The 22,196-nt window shown below is 43.3% G+C and overlaps 1 protein-coding gene across 1 annotated transcript; it reads left to right on the top strand.

Annotated features, from left to right (window-relative positions):
- Positions 1 to 16,075: 16,075 nt before the first annotated feature.
- LOC117558019 (keratin, type I cytoskeletal 13-like) lies at positions 16,076 to 19,662 on the top strand. The gene is made up of 7 exons (XM_034233979.1): positions 16,076 to 16,525; positions 17,302 to 17,384; positions 17,755 to 17,911; positions 18,063 to 18,224; positions 18,683 to 18,808; positions 18,923 to 19,149; positions 19,388 to 19,662. Exons 1-7 carry the CDS (start codon positions 16,106 to 16,108, stop codon positions 19,623 to 19,625), a joined length of 1,413 nt encoding a protein of 470 aa, XP_034089870.1. The 5' UTR covers positions 16,076 to 16,105; the 3' UTR covers positions 19,626 to 19,662.
- Positions 19,663 to 22,196: the final 2,534 nt, after the last annotated feature.

The raw sequence follows: 22,196 nt of genomic DNA, 5'->3' as shown, positions 1-22,196 counted from the left end.
TTTGTGTTCACCTTGGAAAGCCTAGAGTGATGCACTCTCACTAGGCAACTACCATGCCTCACAAAAACAACAGCCCTATCCTGACCAATAACTATCACTGGTCCTTTCCACTCAGTGCATTCAGCTCGTTTGTAATACACCTTGTCACCCATCTCATATTTCTCATCTGTGGGTCTGAGCTGCTTACGTAGTGCTCGTCTTATCCTTTCTGAGCACTCTGCTTCAGTAAAGGCTTTTCTAGAGGCATGCAAGGCTGAAATGTCCTCTCCTACTCTAGCACTCATAGTGGTACCTTCTAGCGCAGGTGGTTTATCAACCAGTACAGAAGGAAGGTTGGGGTTCTGGCCAAACACCAGTTGATGAGGACTGTAGCCGTGCACATTGAGCATACTGTTCTTAGCCATGAGAGCCCAGTCTAGGGCTGTTTGCCAGTCACATCCATTTTCCCATCTGACCTTCTGGATGATGTCGGTGAGGGTCTGATTGTGTCTCTCCAGTAGCCCATTGCTCCAGGGGCTGTATCCTGTCGTGGTTTTTGTCTCAATGTTAAAGTTCTCTGCCATGTCACGGAACTCTGCATTGTTGAATTCTCCTCCATTGTCACTGTAAAGTCTCCGTGGTGGGCCGTGGACGCTGATCCATGTATGAAGGAAATAGTTCACCATCACAGAGGAGTTCTTTGTTTTCACAATGCTTCCAGCGCTGAAACGTGTAAATTGGTCAATGATGTGGAGGTACCATAAACTTGGTTCCAACTCGTGCAGGTCCACTGCCACCGTTTCATTGTACTCTGAAGCCAGAGGCAAGCCCACAGCAGGCTTCGGCTTGGTCTTGCTGTATCTCTGGCATATGTCACATTCCTGTACTATTTGTTGTAAAATAGTGTCACAATCTTTGTCTTTATTTCCCGAACTGCGGAGGAGTCGCTGTAGTCTTTCTGCGGAGGCGTGACAAAACTGTTTGTGTAGTTTCAGGAGAGCTTTGTGTTTCTCATTTGAGGTCATATTTTCTGTGACTGTAAGGACCTCATCTTCATTCTGGCTGTTTTCTGTGACTGTAAGGACCACATCTTTAATTTCAATTTGATTCATTCCTGTGTGCTTGTCTCTGATATCTATACAGTAGTGTCCTGAACTGGTGAGTTCAAGAGGGATATTCTGTTTAAAAATCACAGCTCTATCATTCTCCATGTCCAAGATGGTTCCTGCCCTTTTCAGTGAAGTCTTACTCAGAAGTAGTGGGATATCAGCTTTGACTACTTAAGTTTCCACTCGACATTTTGTCTGTCCTATTTTGGCAGGCAGTTTCAGTATTCTGGAGGAATGCACTATATTTCCATTTCCAAAACGGAATAGTCTGGAGCTTGGAGTTTCACTTTTCACAATCTGGTTCACTTGACTGAGATCAGCGACGAAGCTGTCCAACCATTTTTCTCCACACACTGTGCGGGTACATGCAGTGTCAATGATAGCCGTCCCTAAAGACTCAGTTAGGAATACCTCTGATTCAGACAGTGAGGCTTTAGTAAACAGTGTAATGTCACATTCCTCTACCTTTGTTCGATCTTCAGTTAGCTTTACTTGATCGCTACTCTTGTGAGGACAGTCTTTAGCCCAATGGAACGTGCTCTGACATATAGCACATTTTGATCTCTTACCGAACCTATCCAGTGGGTTGGTACCCTGTGACGGTTGCCTTTGTTGTCCAACTTGTCCAAACTGCTGCGTTGTTGGACGTCTGAATCTTCCTTGTGAGCGTTGCTCTGTGAATAATGCTTCATCGTTAACGTGTATTCCGTTTGATGTGCCGCCTTGCACTCTCCCCCCAAAGATCCTCTTCAGCGCGGACTTCATTGCAGCAAACGTTAAATCTGTACACGCAGTCTGCGCCATTTGTCTATTTTTCTCGTCTAGACAAGCCGTGTCCAAACGTTTAAAAGCTAGCACGGCGTCAGGAAGAGTCATGTCGTACTTTTTCATTCGGTTGTATCGCTGTTCAAAGTCAATCACATAGTCCGCCATGGACACGGAGCTCTCCTTTTTGATACAGTCAAAAAAAGAGTAAGCATCGTATGCGCGGTCTCTCTCTTCTTTGAGAAACATGCCATCTAGTTTTGCTAGCAGTGTGTCCATACCATTGTTGTTGTTCAAATCCAAAGCGGGTATTTCCATGGCGATGTCCCTTGCCCTTCCTTCCAGCCCCAGGACAACGGCGAGGGCTTGTTTCTTCTTATCAAGTTCATAAACCAGCTTCCAAATGGCGATTTCATTTTTCCAACACTCGTATGGTCAGGATTCGTCGAACTTCGGTGGAACTTTGTAGTTAGCAGTAGCCATCTTCTGCTAACCATCCTCTGCTACCAATGTTAGTCTACTACAAATAAACACAACGTTTATCTTCTGTTAACTTGGTTTATTCAATCAACGTGCATAACACCAATACAGAGCCATTAACGAACAGTGGACCTCATGCTCCAGGTCGACACAGACTAACTGCGCATGCTTTTCACAGTCTCAAGAGGGCAACCTAGACTACTGTTAGAAATTAAAATCAATGTTTTATGGCATAATGTACCTTAAACATACCGTCAGTTTAAATGCTATTTTACTCTGGAAAAAACCGGAAGTTCTCAATACCAAGCTTTTATTCTGAAAATCCTTCATGACGACATCCGGGACTACCGTCCATTAGCAAGCGGGAAGGACGAATGCTTGTGAGCTCTCTTCTGCACGGCCACCACCTGGGAGAGGAGAGGAAGCTGCAGCCTTTCTCTCCTGACTGAACAATATCCTGTTTGTAACATTACCGCGCTTTTTATTAATTAAAGTACCAATTTTGAACCTTCTCAGAGACTCCATTTAGTCTCCTTTTAACCTTCTCTCCTGGACGCGAGAAAAACGATCACGGTTTACAATCTGGTGACCCGCTGACATGATCTTCGTTGAACCGGGAGAGACTACAACCAGCTGTTTTCCGGAGAAGCGGCATCCGTTCAGACACACAACGAGCTCGTATCAACTCGGTAAGGAGAAGCCTGTTATATCGAATTCTTCAATAGTTTATGCAGGACAACGTTAGGTCTGTGTGTCTGACGGCGCCAGTGGATCCTGAAAATAGCTGTGCATTTAATGTTAAAACAACCAAATTTATAACAATAAGAATTATATACCTTGGGGCGTTGCTTTGTCACAAGCAGGGTGAGTTCAAATTTCTTCTTTTTCTTACATTTAACCCTGCATGCTATTAATTTGTGTGTGTGTTGTATTTTAAATATAAAGGTGTGTCGTCATTGTACTTCGGGTAGGTGTCTTTTTGTGTTTACATGTAGGTGTCTCTTGTTACGTTAGTAGTTAGTTAGCCTATGACGTAAGGATATATATGTCCATTTAACGATTTTTGTTAAGATCTATGGGACATAGCGAGTCAGTTAAGCACTGAGTAAGTGAAAACCAACAAGGCATAGCGAGTTAACCCAGGGTTAAGTAACTGAAGTCAGTGCTAGTCGAAAACAGTTGAGAACTGTTTTAAAAAAGTCGGAACGACAGCACGAGGCAGGGGGCACAACGGGGTCCAGGCTTTTCCCTACACACCAAACGGAACATTGTCCATTTGGCTGTGCTCTGGTGTGTTCAGCAGCTGCGCCGATCGTACACCTCCCTGGCGATTTATGTAGGCCGCCGCTGCTTTGTTGTCTGTTAGAATCAACATATGCTGATTGTACAGCAACGGGACGAAGTGCTGGATCACTTTCCATACGGAGAGTAATTCCAGCACGTTTATATGGAGAGACATGTGAGCCAGCCACTGTCCCCCCACTGCCTGCGACATGCACGTTCCTCAGCCTGCGAGAGATGCGTCTGTGAATGACGTCTGTGACGATGTGATGTGTCTGTCGGTGTGTGACGTCACTCTGCTCAGGGGCACCCCCACTGACAGGACGTGGTGATTTTTCCAGTAGGTCAAATCCAAACCCACGGAAGGAGGAATGTACACCATGCCTCTCCTCTGACGCACGGGGTGGATGCGCAGGCGAATAAACCACCTCTGGAGTCTCCTCACTATGAAGGAGACCCAGGGGAATCACCACGTGACCAGCTGATATCATGTCTAACAGCTGCATCACGGAGAGGGGTGTCGCCGCCCCAGGGTGTGACGCGCAGGAGGAGAGCTGTCACTTTCTCCCCTCTCCGCTATGAGAGTCACGCTCTCATGCGGGCTGAGTTCAATTCCACTCCCAGTTAAATTATAACCTGGGAGGGAAGAGGACAGCTCTTCTTCCAGTTGATAATGACACCCAGGTTTGACAGATGAGATACGTAGCTGTATCGTCTGTAAGCCGCTTCCTCCCTTCCTGGAGCGAGCCAGCAACAGCCGGCCGTCCAGGTAAAATAACACTCTCATCCCATTCTGAGTAGCTGCTCCAACCGTCTCCACCCACTTTGAAAAAGTGCGTGGAGCCAGGAATGAGAAACGCAGGAATTTGCTTTGTTTCGGGATGATGGTTACGTGGAGGAATGCATCATTCAGGATTATGGATGTGAACACTCCAGCACCTGTTTGATCGTCAGCATGGGAACAGACCATTCCCTTGTTGGACACTGACAGATCGAGGATGGGTCTCATTCCCCCCCCTCTGGATGTGCTGTGGTTGGTGGCAAACCACGCCAGAGCCCTCCACACGCTGCATTTCACACTCTCTCTCATTATGTCGCCGTTTAGGAGAAGACTCGTAAACCGCACGTTCACGCTCAACACCACTAAGGGATGAGCGGAGGTGTGTGCAGTGCTGTCCACACAATGCGTAATAATGGCCCTCCGTGGGCTTATTACGACCGTGGGTAGGAGGTACGTCTGAGACAGAGGAAAAATCTGTGCTGCCTAAACCCAAAAGGTTTAAGGTAGACGGATTGAATAGTAAGCCCTGCTGTTTTATTAACCGATAAGTTAAAAAACCCAGCCGGCTTAGGCAGCGAGCCATGCTGCCAAGTAACCAATAGGCTATTGGCAGCCGGCTTAACCGGGGAGCCTTGCTGCATATTATCTTTCATCTGTCCATTGAACACACGCGCCGCAACTCAGCGCACAAACCTGCTCTGAATGTGCTGAGGTTGTCATGGTGACGAGCCACGCCAGAGCCCTCCAGACGCTGCATTTCACACAGGCTCTCATTATGTCCACTGTAACACATTTTCCTGTCAAATAACAGTAAAGTGCTGGCAGTCTCTTCACAGACGCCTGCCCTTTGCTGTAATACCACAGTACTCATACTGTGAAATGACTTTACAGCCTCTTACTGTAAAAATAAAATACAGTATACTGCTGCATTTTTTTTCAATTAACAGTAAAATACTGGCAGCAGAGACGCCAGCAATACACTGAAATTATACAGTATTCATACTGTTGAACAATTTCAGTTTATTACTTTAAAAAAAAAAAGAAGACATTCACAGTAGGGTTAGGGGGCTGCCAGTAGATTAGTGCTGAAAATTGGCTGTAAATTAACAGCAATTGCTTACAGTGTTAAACTGGACATTGAGGTGCGTTCACGCTCAACACCCCTGAGGGATGAGCGGAGGTGTGTGCAGTGCTGTCCACACTGTAATAATGGCATTCGTGGGCTCATTAGGACCGTGTGTAGGAGGTACAGTAGGCTAGGTTTGGGACAGAGGAGAAAAACCGAGCTGCCTAAAAACCAATAGGTTTTAAAGACAGCCGATTTATGCAGTGAGCCATGCTGCCTATAACCGACAGGTTAGGGGCAGCCGGCTTACCCGGTGGGCCTTGCTGCTTATTATTATCCATCTGTCCATCGAACACACGCGTCGCCACTCTGAGTAATACTCTGAGAGCGCGCGACATGCTCTGGATGTGCTGTGATTGTCATGGTGACGAGCCACGTCAGAGCCCTGCTGTCTAATAACCGTCTGGTTAAATACAGCTGGCTTGCGCCACGAGCCCTGCCTGCTGACAGGTTACAGCCGGCTATTGCACCTCCACACGCTGTATTGCACAGCGGCTCTCATCATGTCGCCGTTTAGGAGAAGGCTCGTAAACCGGACATTGAGGCGTGTTCACGCTCAAACCCGCTTGAGGAATGAGCGGAGGTGTGTGGAGGCATATCTGTGACATAGGAAACAAGCCTGTGCTGTCTAATCAACCGGCAGGTTTTAAAGACAGCCGGTTTGTGCCGCGAGCCCTGCTGCCTAATAAACATGTTATAGCAGAAAGTTTAATACAGCGTATTTCTGGTATATTCATTTTAATGTCTCCTGATATATAAGATGTGTGTTACTGAATTGAGTCACACAGTTAGAAAGACAATGGTCGTTCTGAATTATCAATAGATGTATTCATTTTAAGTGAGCTCACTTCGAGGTTGGAGGAAGTTCAGAGAAGGCCTTAGGGCAGGGGTGGGGAACCTCCGGCCCCCGGGCCGTATACGGCCCGCGAGACAATTTGGTACGGCCCTCGAGGTAATTTATAAACACACGCAAAAAAGAAAAAAAATTGAGAAATCTAGACCGCAAAAAAATTAAACAAGTGAGTGCCTGTTTTTCCTAGCCAAGGTCAGGGTCCTTGAACACAACACGAGCCTAACGTGTCATCACGTGGTATATGTCTCGTCTGACAGGGGTGCAGTTCTGACTGAGAGCACCAGAACGTCACTCCGGCACTTCCAGAAATTGCAGTACCCATAAGGAGCCGTACACATGCTGCAGTTCTGCGTGCCTGTGTCTTTAGTTGAAAGCCCAGTGGCGATCTGTTCATCTGTCATACAGTCAATAACTTTGTTGTTATTAGCATCTGGTTAGCTAACTTTGCTAATGAATATAAGAAGCTTTTTCTACAACCAGTGAGGCAAAGGCACATCTTTATATGATCATTATAGTTATAAAAAAATAAGAGAATAAAGTAAAGGGGTATAAAATACTATATGACAGTAAAAAAAGGTTGTTATTAATAAACAAGAATACAGTTTGAAAGGAGAGTGATTTGTAAAATATCCATAAAGAAAAATAAATCTGCTTACAGTTCTGTTTCATATGGGTGTTGAGAGATGTATCCATAGATCTACTAATGTTGCTCTCAAAATGCACCAGATTGATGCTTTGAACTTCAACATTAAAAAAAAAATCTTCCCAGGGGAGCATGCCCCCCCCCTAGAGGAGGTTAGCTCCCCCCCACTTAAATCATGTCCACATGGATAGGAAACTAAATACTTTTGCACACATCTTGTGTCCATATCTTTCTGTTTTGGTGGTCATGCCACAACCGTGCACGTGCATGCATGCGTGCGCGAGTCATGGTAAAATATCTAGATTAAGAGGTTGTTTTTTCTTTGCACAGCATGAAAGAAAGGCGAAATTCATCTGTAATTTTAGTATTTTTAAGCAGAGGTCAATAACTTGTATACGGCCCTCGGAGGATATTGTAAAAATTGAAATGGCCCTTGAGAGGAAAAAGGTTCCCCACCCCTGCCTTAGGGTATAAGAACAGTTAACCTTTGTTAGTTAACTAATCCTAAGGATGTCATGAGACGATGACGTTTAAACATATACAATTATAGCTTTCAGAGAGGCAGAACATGTGATATCGTGTGTTAGCTAATGTAAGAAGATGGGGCGAACCAGACGGAGTCAACGGCTGCTGACTCATTGCCTAGGGTTCGCCCAGAAGTGAAACCGGCCAATGGAGAACTACCAACTCACTGTCTAGGGCTCACCCAGAAGTGAAATCGCCAATAACAAATAGCTAGGGAGGAGCAACCGCCACAACTCCTCCCACATAATTTGTATGTAAGCTGTTCCAATGTTCATACTCTGCGCTAGGGCTGTGCGATTATGGCAAAAATCATAATCACGATTATTTGGGTCAATAATTGATATCACGATTATTTTGACGATTATTCATTGACCATTTATTGAACTTTAAAACAAATAATATTTTACCAATAAACAAGATCAACAAATATGTTGGAGCGCACTTCCAAAACCATATAAACATATATTAATATGATAAATAAAAATAAATTAGACCAAAATAAATGAAATCAAATATGTTGCAGTGCACTGCACAACCTACTGAAAATTCCTTAACATATAGCCAACATTTTGGTAAAACATATTCAACATATTCCACTCAGTTAAACGTTGAAGGCTGGCCCACCGTCATGGTCCAGAAGTAACAGGAAATAAATGTTGAACTACAATTTAAGACCAAATAAAAATGTTTAGGCCACCATGGTCACACCATGCTGGTAGGGCTGCTCGTGTCATCTCTTAAAGATGTTTTGCAAGAAACACCAGCCTGTTGACATGGTCTGCTTTCAGAGATGAGCGCAGGCAGGGGACGATATTGCCACCTGTACTGAAGACCCTCTCTGAAGAGGAACGTGTGGCAGTGCTGCCACATAGGACACAGGACAAAAAGAAAAGACTCTGAACCCTTTCTTTGCCATTATATAAAATTAGTGTTGCTACAAAAGTATAAATTATGCTTACTAATAAGACAACTCAGATCTGAAGCTACTCAGGAATCTGCTGCCGAAGTGCAATAAAAGACTAAATTAATAGAATCAAACTCTTTTTTTGTTACATTTTATTAGAGTATACAAATAAATACCTTTTTTAAAATAGGATGCAAGCAACACTAGTTTCTTAACCTGAACTGATAACAGACTATAATCAATTTAAGTTTGCATTCTTATACCATTTTGTACAATAATTATAATGAATAAGTTCAAACAAACTCAAACTTACAGCTGATTAATAACGGTATCTAACTTGAGTTTTTATTATATCAAAAACCTGTTGAAATGCTACTGTTATTTTTACTGTCCCCCAAAAGCGCGTCGGCAGCCTCCAGGAATGCTTCTTTCACAACTTTGCCGTCTTTGAAAGACTTCATGTGTTTCTCAAGAACGTGACTGACACGATAATATGCTCTGGTAGCAGCCTTGCTCTTGTTGTTGGGCCTGGTGAAAATGGACTGCTGTGCATTTAGCTGTCCTTTCAGGCCCCTCCCCTTTTGGAGCGTAGGGCAGAATTAGGAGGGAATTCCGTCTCGTAGCGTTTGTGCACTGTTTTGAAATGCCGCTCCTAAATTACCCTTCTTCGATAAAGCCACGCTCGCATTGCAGATGAGACAGATGGCCTTTGAATTGGAATAGATACAAAAATAATCATCCTCCCACTCGGAGTGAAAATTATATATTTTGGGCTTTTTGCTTCTGCCATAATTGTGGTCTTGTGTGTGTGTGCGGACTGTCACTGCACTGCACTGCACTGCCCACTGCCCACCAGCCACGCCGGCCAATCACAAAGCTTTGATGTGTTCAAGTGCATTATTCTGGCACAGGAAGATTATGTTATAGGACATTAACGATAAAATAGAATGTTGTTCTATTTTTTGACACATCTCGCGATCGACTGGGAATCTCCCCGCGACCCTTATTTTTAACGAGTTGCTGCTTTTGTTCTGACATCTTCGCTCGCGCTGAACACATGTCACTCCCACGTGGCCGAGTGGGCTTTTAGGGAGGGGCGAAAGCACACCCAGCAAAATAATCGTATTTTGTCAATTATGCTGTTTTCATAATCGTCACAAGCCGTAATCGTAATCGCGATTAAAATACGATTAATTGCACAGCCCTACTCTGCACTGTCTTCTGATTGACCGTCCGGATACGTATATCACACGGTGGTAGATTTCAGCCCGGAGTACTCTGTCTTTTGTACTGTTGCAGAGTACTCTGTATTTTGTATTGTTGCTTTTACCATTAAACTCAGCTTATTGCTTATCTCATAACTCGGTGTTCGAGTCCTTTCCATGAAAAGACTACTCATCAAACGATCGGCGCGGAGCAGATTCAAACCTTCAACCACGCCACTGGGTGGTGCTCCAACACTAATAACCGACAGGCTATGAGGTAGCCGCTTATGTCATCCGGAGGAGAGCTCTCCTGAACCGGGGGAACGGGGAGATCTCATTAGGCGGCTGCCTTTCCGATGATCTCCGGGAGTTCCTGGAGAATACCGCCTATACGGCAGAGCCGAGATGGCGGATAGAGGGACCCGGTGCCCGCCCTGTCTCTCCCGTCCGGAGGAGAGGGAGGATGGGGCCGTGGGAGTGAGAGCCGCGTTTGCGTGCTCCAATCCCCGGCAGGACTCGCCTGTATCGTCTGTGTAAAACCGCTTCCTCCCTGGAGCGAGCCAGCCACAGCCGGTCATAACTCATATGTCGGCCAACACCGGGCCCCACCCTATCTCCCCCGTCCAGAGGAGAGGGAGGATGGGGCCGGGGGAACCCCATGGAGATCCGTGAATGGAGGGGAAGGAGTTGCCTGACTGCTGTCCGCCACTCGGATCCCATAAATCAAGGGCTTGGTCCACAGAGTAAGACTCCTGTACTAGCCAATCATCCTCGGCCGCAGCAGCGAGAGCGTCCGCTCTCCACTGTCTGTGGGCCAGAGGGAGACGGACACAATGAGTGCACGACACCTGGGGAGTGAGTTTGCGTGCTCCAACCCCCGGCAGGACTCACACCATGAGTTCCGGTCGTAACTCATATGTCGGGTTGACACCGGGCCCCCGCCCTGTCTCCCCCGTCCGGAGGAGAGGGAGGATGGGGCCAGGGGAACCACTAGGAATGTTTGCTTTCTGGTAAACAGCTCTGAAAAGAGATTGTGCCTGTACAGTGCTTCTGCAACGGAGTGCTGAAGAAAAGTGGGAGCAGATTGTAGGGACTACTTCCTATTTATACGGAAATGAGTTTGTAGGTGGGGCCCACGTCATAGGTGGGCGTGAATTAAGTCTGTCAGTGCTGCACACGTGCAGTGGGATTACCCAATAGCGATAGCCTTAGAGGGCGAAGCCTTATACGAAATAGAACCTACCATTTCCATGAAGAATGGGAAGAGGAATTTATTTTTACCATGGTGCCACCAAACGCAAGCACTGTCGAAAAGAGGAAATCTGGAGCGGCATCACAACACCCATCACCAGACGTTCAAAGACAGCTTCCCACCCAAGAGCGCTATCCGTGGTAGGAAAGTTGAAGAGCTGAAATCGAGTTTAAAGGTCCAGCAATCGTTTTTCTCAAAGCCTGCTGCTCAAAATAAGGCTGCCACTGAAGCATCATTTCGTGTAAGTCACCTTTTGGTGAAACGCAAGAAGCCTTTTACAGATGGAGATTTAATTAAGGAAGCAATGTCCATTACCTCTGAGACGCTCTTCAATGACCGCGACGGTAAAAAAGGTACCGCTTGACCCCGCAACAGTCACGAGGATCGAATCACTGTCAGAGGACGTGGATCGACGAGTAGCCTATTAAATGACTTGTTACTTTGTGAAAACTTTTCGCTGCAGTTTGATGAGTCCCTGTATGTAACAGACACAGCTCAGCTTGTTGTGTTTGTCAGAATGGTTTTCCGGGATTCTACCACAAAGGAGGACTTCCTCACCCTTTTGCACTTAAAGGAGAGGACGAGAGGTGAGGACATTTACAGTGAGTTTAAAAAATACATCCTCGAAAATAACATTCCCATTCATAAACTGGTTGCAATTACTACAGATGGTGCCCTGGCAATGCGCGGTGTGCACGTCGGTTTTATTGCACTGTCCCGCAAGGACCCTGCTTTTGTGAATTATCACTGTGTGATTCACCAACAGGCCTTGGTTGGAAAGATAGTGGACTTTTCCCATGTAATGACACTGGTGGTCAAACTGGTCAATTCGATAAGGGCAAAAACGCTTCAACATCGCTTATTCAAGGCGTTATTGGACGAGCTTGATGCGTCTTACGGAGACCTACTCCTCCATGCTGACGTGCGGTGGTTGAGTCGCGGCAAAGTCCTGCAGCGGTTTGTTGACTTGCTACCGGAGATTAAAACGTTTCTGTCGACAAGGAATGATGAGCACAAGGAACTCTCAGATGACGCGTGGCTACTGGACCTGGGGTTTCTGACAGACATAACGGCGAAACTGAACGCACTCAACAATGAGCTCCAGGGAAAAGACTTGCATCACATGATAAGCGCTGTGAATGCGTTTAAGGCCAAGCTTGCTGTCTGGACTTCACGTCTAGGGAACAGGAGGCTGCATCACTTTCCCAACCTGGAGAAAATGTCACAGGCCATTGAAGACAAGGAGGCTTTTCACCCTGAGCAGTTCTGTTCTCACATGGACAAAGTGGCAAACGAGTTCAGCCGGTGTTTTGGTGAGTTACATGTGATGGAAGATATTGCTGCTTTCATTTCAAATCCATTCCAGCCCATTGACATTGAACAGGTGGCAGATACATTCCAAGAGGTGTTTACTTTGCCAACTGGAGTTGACATGGAGTTGACATGGAGATGATCGATTTAAAAAATGAGATAGAGCTAAAATCCAGGTCAAAGGAGAGTGGCTTTTGGGGACTTGTCAGTAGAGAGAAGTTTCTGCTTCTCACTGCATGTGCACTAAAAGTGAGCGCGTACTTTGGATCCACTTACCTCTGTGAAATGGCTTTTTCACAGATGAAAATAATCAAGTCAAAGTACAGGAGCCGCCTTACTGACAAACACCTGACAGACTGCCTCAGACTGGCTGTCTGTAGCTATGAGCCAGACTACAAAGCCCTCACAGACAGCGTTCAGTCGCAGCCATCACACTGACTTCCATTAACAGGACTGTTTTGCCCTTTGTCATTGTGAAAGGTGATGCTGCATATTTTGGAACTCACTGCACTTGTCTTTTTCACTCAATTCTGCAATAGGTAGATCTCGCCTTTCACCAAGGCCGAGGTCGGTGATCTCGGGCTTAACAAGGTTGGTGACCACTGATCTAGATGAATGTGACGAAGCAATTCATGCCGTTTTACTGTTTTTAACGTTGAAATGGCAAGTGCAACAGGTGAAGATGAAGTTGTTGCGGAATTGTTGTGAGTACCCTTTTCAAGATGACAATTCAGTGAAAAGACGGACATTGTAACGCCGGGGGGGGGGGGGGGGTGTGATAGACACGGTTCACCACTGATTTAGTGTACCTATATGGCCTTTGATTCAAAAACAGAGCAGCGCTCCTTTCATGTCAGGTGTTTGCTTTGGAAGCAGAGATTCAAAGCCAAAAGGTAACACACCTCTTCAACAAACATGTTCCACATTGTCTAGATTGAAGTTAAATCAAATGTTAACAAAGTGGGTGTGGCACTTACATATCAGTTTCCCCTGTAGCAGCTGTACATGATGGGAACAAGCCTGCAGCAGAATTCCACGCAGTCACACCCAATATTCAAATCATTAAATATACATTTTTGACATTGCTCCAGGATATTAACATCCGTTGATGTGCCTGTCATGTAATCGCTGTTATTACATTAATAGATGTCGTTTCAAGAAGTAAAACTTGGAGTCATGCAATGCGTTTAAATTGTACGAGTCCTTTTCGTCCCATAATGCAGTGTAAAAGCAACTTTTAATACACTTTTCAAGTTTGATTAACCTGTTAAGCCCGGCAGCTCACGAAACTGTGTCTCAGGGCTTCTTAACATTTAACAACCTTTACCTCTTAAGCCCCACGGACCCTTCGGCGGGCCCGAAACCACAACATCTGCAAGCAACAGTGTCTGAGGGCTTCTTAAGATTTAATAAACTATGAATGTTTCATGTCCATGTAACGGGAAGAAACTCAGCTAACTGATGATTTTTTTTTTTTTAGCAAAGAAAAACACAAGGCTAACGCTGAGCCTCTGAATTAGCCCTGACCGAAAAAATGCTAACATTTATATCTATTTATTACCCTTATTCTTAGATATAAATACCTCATTTTGAATTATTTAGACACAATTAACACTTATAGTTTGATGTCTTGTTACATAAGAATTAGGGCCGGGACTTTAACGCGTTAATTAAGATTAATTAATTACACAAAAATGAACGCGTTAAAAAAATTAACGCATTTTAATCGCACTTATTTTTGCACCGCGGAACGTTTCTCACTGGATGAGTTTCAGGCGTACCGATTATACTGGAGCACCAACTAACGTTCATGACTTCAGACAACAACAAACCACAGTGAACAACCGTGGGAAATGTTGTTTTAAAAAACGGACGGATGGAAGCGTCGATAAGAGCACGGTTGTGTGCAAATTATGCAAAAAGGAATTCGCATATCACCGCAGCACATCAAGCCTCAAGTATCACCTCAATGCAAAACATATAGCAGCTAGCGTGGAAGCTAGCGTGGACGTTAGCCTCTTTTATCGCGTTCACACCAAAAAGAGCCGGTACTAAAATTAGTTCATGAGAACCTTTTTACCCCCACGAAAGTCCCTGCTAGAGAGCAGAGAGCTGCTAGAGAGCAGGGACTTTCGTACGGCTCTCTTGTGAGAAAAGAGCTATATTTCTGATTGGCTGGGCGGATTGCAAACCACGCCCCGTAAAACTCCCAAAAAGTTTTGTGAAGCCGCCATTTTATTATCCTCGCATTAGCATTATTAGCATTAGCCCAGCCCAGAAACGCAGAGAGACTAATTTATGGCAACACAAAATAAAACATGGGAGCGGTGGAGATGAGGAGGTGTCGGCGTTCTGGCGATTTACTCGGAAGGCTGCTGGGACTCCCAGCAGCTTCTACTGAAGCCAGTCCCCAACTCAGGGGACTTCCGGCCGGGGACTTTGGGCGGCAGTATACGCCGTGAAGTGGTTTGCGGCCTGCCAGTAAACCCAAAGCAGAAGAAGAAGAAGTGACGTCAGCGGCTTCATTTGCCTAATCTACCCCCAGGTTCAAAGAGTTCTCATGAACTAAGTTCTCATGAACCTTTGTGGGAAAAGTACTGCGATGTGAATGCGCCTAATTGTATACTAAAATCCATGTGAAAAAAATTGCTTCTCACTGTTCTTAGGTCAAATATTTATATGTGATTAAAAATGCGATTAATTTCGATTAATTAATTTTTTTTAATAAGAATATATCATATTTGTTAAGTGTTATTATGGTAGAATTACTATTCTTGTGGTACTACTGCCTTATTAGGCCCATATTGAGCAGAGCATATTAAGACCAAAACTCATGTACAACATCTTCCTTACTTGCAATAAATAAACACTAATTAGAGGGTTATTGAGGAAAACCTCTCAACTAATGGCTTATTTCTTGTAGAATATGGTCATGCAGAATAAAGCATTCATATTAATTCTATAAATAAATAAAAACATTATCTTTTTTTAAATAAGTGTTTTATAATGACTAATAAAGAGCCAATATACTGCTAATATGCATGTTAATTAACAACTAGTTGATGGTGAATTTGTGTACTTTAATATAAAGTGTTACCGACAATACAAATGAAGTGTATTAATCATATTAATAGGAATTCCTCCACTGTATTCTTATTATCCTGTTAAGGCTTACCAAACAACATCTTATTGGCAAAGCTTGTTCACAAGATTTGAAGAGTCTTGAATTAATCTGGTAATGGTTTTAATAAAATACCCCACAGCACCTTTTAAGTGCAATAAGCTCTAAATCCTCAATGCAGGGAACACATTTCCAGGCCTCTATGGAGGATCTTTTGCATTTTTGACGGAATATAATCAATCTGTTTGCTTAAGATTAGGCAGCTCAGAAAGACTGATCAAACAAGAGGTTTAGTGTCCTTCTTCACTACTCAATAACCAAGAGTTACCCAACACTGCACTCGTAAAAAGTGAAAGATGATCCAAGGATGTTTTGGAAATGACTGCTGCTGATACTTTATGTGTTTTTTAATGCTGGGAGGGGATTTTAGATATAAATGTCATCCATGTCTGAACTCGCCCTGTAGCTCTATTGATGTTGAGTTGGCATGATGGCAATGCAGGTGGATGTAAAGTGTGATGGGTGGGAATCCCAGAAACACCCACAGCTATTAGCCTTCCTGCCTACGAAGGCTTGGCATGATCTCGCCATCCTCACTCCTCCTCCGACCTCCTAAACAGTATTAAAGAAAAGCAGCCGCTCTGAGCTCTTCACTTTCTCCTCTGAATTTGAAGCAGATAGATATTCCTCCTTCACCTGCAGGCAAAATGTCGTTTGGCCTTGTTCACAGTAGCCAGTCTGGTGGATCTCGGGGTTACACCAGTGGCTCCATGTACGGCGGTGCTGGAGGCTCCTCTGTGAAAATCTCCTCTGGCGGTGGAGGTGGAGGTGGAGGTGCCTATGGCTTCAATTTAGGTGGAGGAGGCGGAGGAGGTGGGGCAGCCATGTACTCCTTCGCCTCTGGAGGTGGAGGTGGAGGTGGGGCAGGCATGTATAGCTTCGGCGGTGGAGGAGGTGGAGGAGGTGGTGGAGGTGGTGGCGGTGGTGGCATGGACATCTCCGCCAACGAGAAGGCAACCATGCAGAATCTCAACGACCGTCTGGCAACCTACCTGGAGAAGGTGCGCAACCTGGAGGCGGCCAACGCCGAACTGGAGCTGAAGATCAGACAGTTCCTGGAGAGCAAGACCTCCCCGTCCTCCAGAGACTACAGCGCCTACTATGCCACCATCGCAGAGCTGCAGGGAAAGGTAGGCATCCCCTCAACATTTGGTCACGTGTATGTTGAAGACCTATCGTACGATGGTATGATAACTAACGCTTATTCCGTTATCATCTTGATTAGTTGTTTCGAAAAAATATATCAGATTACTGTAAGAGGAGTTCTGTAAAAGGGTCAAGTAGTAGTAAAATGACATGATGGTGAATTGTTTTCACGTATGCGACTTATCTTACAATAATATGGACAAGACGAGGACTGCAACTAACAAGATAGTGTAACAGGACACTTTTCTCATTGTGCAACACAAGAAGAAGAGACATTTTAAAATGGTGTAAAAGTTTGAAAAGTCACATGTCAGCGTCACCTGCTGATTAAATAATGAGCTAAACAACAGTCAACACATCCAAATCTTTAAGCTGATAAAGACAAATCTCCTTTAACCTTTACTCTTAAAGTCAAATCAATCATAAATAGCAGCTTACCAGCTCTGTGATGTATGCATAAAGCATGAAACAGTATGCACTTTGAAAGATAGAAATTAGTTCTCAATTTGAGGAAAACATAGTTTATATTCAGTTACTTCAACATAAATGCAGAATTGTAATCTAAATATGTCATAGCATTCCCCGATTCCCACACACTGTTGCCATTGGGAGCCATTTGGGGTTTGACATGTTGCTGCAGGGCCCAGGGATCAAACCGCTGACTCTCTTATTGGTGGACAGCAACTCTATCTGCTGAGTAACATGCTGTCCAATCCATTTAAAACCGCATTTCTTTCTTCTGTTTTTTCTTATCTTCTAGATCCTAGAAGCTACCTCGGTTAATGGTAGCATTTACCTCTCCATTGACAACGCCAAGCTGGCTGCTGACGACTTCAGGCTCAAGTACGTGAATTCATTTATTAAATAAAACGTCACTCTTGTACTAATTGCAGACCGCTTCAAAAGGCAATTGATACATCCAAGTGTTTTCTTGAAAGTTCCCAATTTCCGGTATTGGGAAGTTGTTATTCCCCCCCTCATAAGCTTACAATATGTTTTCAGAGCATTCAAAAACACCTCAAAGAGGCCCTATTATGCATTTTGGGGGCTTTCCCCTTACTGTAGTGTGTTCTATAGGATGGTGTGCATTTAAATGGTCTGCAAAGGCTACACATTATTATCTCCAGAGGGAATATAGGGCCCCTTAAAGCAAATAAGAGGTACATTTTTGGATAGGAAAAGATTCGGATTAAAAAGCATTGTCCTCCTGAAGGTATGAGAACGAGCTGTCCATGCGTCAGTCGGTGGAGGCGGACATCGCCGGCCTGAGGAGAGTCCTGGACGAGCTGACCATGAGCCGGTCCGACCTGGAGATGCAGATCGAGGGTCTGAGAGAGGAGCTGATATTCCTCAGGAAGAACCATGAAGAGGTCCGTGAGCACTCAGACAGTTGCTAACACGTTTCTAAATTGTCTTTTTGTGGAGGGAACCGGGAAATTGCTAACCTCAGGGCCTAAAATACGTCTTGCTGCACCACTCTTATCTACTTGTTTCCTGTTTTCTCCTCTCCTTTCCCTTCAGGAGCTCCTAGCAATGAGACAAAACTTGAGTGGCCAGGTGAACGTAGAGGTGGATGCGGGCCCAGGTGTGGACCTCAATAAGATAATGGAGGAGATGAGGAAGCAGTACGAAGCCGACGCCGCCAAAAACCGCAAAGGACTGGAGGAGTGGTATAAAGGAAAGGTAAGGAAATTATTTTTTCACTAACCGATGGTGAGATGGGGAGACTGGGGTTGGTTAGCATATAGCTAACTTTTCGCGAGTGTCCAAATATAAAAAAAACTGTTATCTTTATTTTAAAACATCTGTTCTTGTAACATTTAACTTTTAAATTACCAAAAGCAAAACTGAGTGAGATATTTAAATGGTGTTACTACTAGCTGAAACAGAAGTCGGCTATATTTTATTTACAGATTAAAAGTGTCTGATGTTAGCTAGCTAACATTATTTCAACACAAAGTTTAGTCAAATTAGCAAATTATTGTAAGTTTCTAAAATGTATGTTTTTGTTTTATGGCGCCCATTTTTGGAGCTAACAGCTAAAGCTGATGGCGGATCTATTGAGTGACATTAGTATTAGTTCAGGCTATGTTCAGTAAATAAATCACAGATTCATACTAATAAATTGGGTTTGCATACAGACAGAGTCACTGCAGAAAGAAGTGGCTGAAAGCACCGAAGTCACCAACACGTCCAAATCGGAGCTCACGGATCTGAAGCGCATGCTGCAGTCGCTGGAGATCGAGCTGCAGTCACAGCTCAGCATGGTGAGCGTCACATCACTGATATTCTTTCTTTCTTTGTAATGTAAGATCCTCTATGTTTTACATCTCCTCCTGTGGGTTGACAAACTAACCAAGTGTTTCTCTGTGCTTCTCCAGAAATCCTCACTGGAGAACACGCTGGCTGAGACTCAGAACCGCTATTCCATGAAGCTGTCGGGCTACCAGAGCCAGGTGAGCAGCATGGAGGAGCAGCTCATGCAGCTCAGGGCTGACCTGGAGAGGCAGGGACAGGAGTACCAGATGCTGCTGGACATCAAGACCCGCCTGGAGATGGAGATCGCCGAGTACAGGAGGCTGCTGGACGGAGAGGACGTTGGCGGCGGGTGAGAATTAACTATTTTAAAAGACATCTGACCACTAGCTCAGAAATGTCGTAAAGGATGTAAAAACAAGTTCATGAAACATATTTGGAAACGTGTTAATAGATATCCTTTTTTATTTTTTTATTTTACTTTACAGCAACAAATCCTTTCTGCACACTAACCAAATAAGAATTCTTACGGTTGATTAAAGATCTAACGGATAAAAGTACCGGCTCAAAATTACTTTCTTCTCCTGCAGCGTCTCCTCCTCCTCCACCATGTCCTCCACCATGTCCTCCGCCATATCAAGTTCTGTTTCCGGCTCTGGTGCCGGCTCTGGTTCGGGCTCTGGTTCAGGCTTTGGTTCGGGCTCTGGTTCGAGTTCTGTCTCAGAGTCTGTCAGTACCTCTAAGACTGTCACCAAATACGTCACGGTGACAGAGGAGGTTGTGAATGGAGTTGTGGTAAGCTCCACAGAGAGCGTCATCCAGGAATGAGCTGCAGCTCTCACAGCATTTCACAATAAAAGTCTGCTGAGGTGCTTTAAAAAAAATGTCTTGTGTTTACTGTTCAAACTAAAGTCACACTTCATATAATGGCTAAAAGGTGCTGCTATAAGAAAACATTTTTGATGAAAGGTTAACGTTGTGTAATATAATATTCTTGATGAGAGCCAATAACAGACCAGATGACAAGTTAAATTGTATTATTGGTTTATTTTGACAATTATTTTTATATCTCATATCGCCCAATCCTTTTTGGGCCAATAGTAAATTAATAGTTGTATTACTATTATCATATATATTTGGCAAGCTCCTGTTTGTAATATAATACATTTTCATCATAAAAACCGTTTAGCAAGCTTTTTTGGAAAATAATCTGTTCACATTTATCTTTGTAAATATATATGATTAATAACATAATTATAATTATCTTTAACCAATAACAAATATAATTAACAACAAGAATCAAAGTTAAGTTTTGAAAATGTATTTTGTTATTGAGACACTACATAACATTTGAATTAGATACCTTTCTGTTAGCTGTAGGTCAATGTTTACTACAGAATCAAGCTAGCTTGTAGCTACTTACAACATCATATCAAATTACCAGTGGCGTTTTTATATGTACAAAAGTGGTGGGGCACAAAAAACGTAGATGTCTATATATAAGCTTCTGCAGTGAGGTTCATGGCTGCTGAGGATCTGACTCTTCAGGTTTACTAATATTATATTTTGACCTAAATCAAAATATAATATTATTTTCAAAAGCTTTTTTTAATCTGATGCTTCAATTAATTTTAAACAGACAGTTCAACAAAAGGATACCCAAAAGATGTAATTTTATCATTTAAATATTGAATTGTTCTCTCTTAGTAAGATCCCATTTTCAATAAAATTGCGGTCTTACCTTGACTTGAAGATGAAGTCCATTTGCCTATCCTTCTGGACAAAAATCTCTATTACTTTTTTGTAAAAGTCCTCCTTATCTTCTTGTAGTTTCAAAAGTCTATCATAAATCTGATCTAATCGATATATTTATGATTCAAAAATTATAAAAGTATGGTAGACATGTGGATATTATCCGGCTGAACAAAACGTGCATTTATCTAACAGGTTTGTTTCCCACAGATCTTATTTTGAGCTATTTTCTAAAATCCTATGGAGAAATATCATTGCTTTTTTGTCGAGGGAAGCCATGCGCAGCTTACTTCCTGGTTTTAGGATGCGTCACTGCAGCTCTCTCGTCTCCTCTTCACACACCACACTTTTCGCGGCACACGTACTTACAGCCAATCAGCTCTGAATGATGTGAGATGACGTATGGTGGGGATGGCAGCTCTATGCCCCTATGGTCATTATTTTTTTGCCACACACATTAAATAGGAAAATATTCTGAGCATGCGCAGTGTAGTTTTTACAGTCACCATTGACTTAAACAGGGAGAGGGAGGGGCAGGATCGGGTTTTGTCCCACACGGCTCTAAACAGCTCAATAGGCACACACTGTAGACACTAATTAGAAGAACACTGACTAAAACAGCAATGAGACGAATCAGATGATTAAACATGATCTTAAAATATATTTTATATATATTTTATTTGTTTTTAATACTTTCTGCTGACACTAGGTGGGGCTGTGCCCCACCTGCCCCTAATGACCAGTCGCCACTGCAAATTACAGATAACCACTTTTGGTAACACTTTATATTAAGGTACACAAATTAACCATCAACTAGTTGTTAATTAACATGCATATTAGCAGTATATTGGCTCTTTATTAGTCATTATAAAACACTTATTAATGCCTTATTCTACAAGTATTAACCCATTAGTTTTTCCGTTTTTCCTCAATAACCCTCTAATTAGTGTTTATTTATTGCAAGTAAGGAAGTTGTTGTACATGAGTTTTGGTCTTAATATGCTCTGCTCAATATGGGCCTAATAAGGCAGTACTACCACAAGAATAGTAATTATCCCATAATAATACTTAACAAATATGATATATTCTTATGTAACAAGATATTAAACTATAAGTGTTAATTGTGTCTAAATAACTCAAAATTAGGTATTTATATCTAAGAATATGTTTTGGGGTATATTGACAGTTCAGCTAAGGTGATATTGACCTGTATGTTTCATATTTGCACATTTATATTTTTGTGAAATGTGTACTGAAGGTTAGACAGGAAACCGGGTACAGGAAGTAGGAGAAAGTGAACTGAATAGCATGGCAGTAGACTGCTACTAATTTTCCCTATGCAACCTGAAGAGTAAAAGGGTAAAGTCCGTCAGAAAGCAATGACTATAAGTGTAGGTGTAAGCCTTACACTTACACTGTAAGGATTAGTAACATGTATTGTGTTTACAGGGTTGGGAGGGTTACTTTGTAAATGTAATTAGTTACTGAATACTGAATACATGGCTCTGAAAGTAATCTGAATACAGTTACGTGTCTTAAAAAAGATTCAGATTACTTTTAGAATACTTTTTTTTTTCCATAACAGATGGGTATGTTTTGGTGAACAGGAGACACATCTTTTTTTAGTTTTAATGGCTTATCAAGAGC

The sequence above is a fragment of the Gymnodraco acuticeps genome, unplaced genomic scaffold (assembly GCF_902827175.1).
Source record: "Gymnodraco acuticeps unplaced genomic scaffold, fGymAcu1.1, whole genome shotgun sequence".
Classification (NCBI taxonomy): domain Eukaryota; kingdom Metazoa; phylum Chordata; class Actinopteri; order Perciformes; family Bathydraconidae; genus Gymnodraco; species Gymnodraco acuticeps.
Note: the sequence above shows the minus strand (reverse complement) of the source record. Positions and strands in the feature narration are given on the sequence as shown.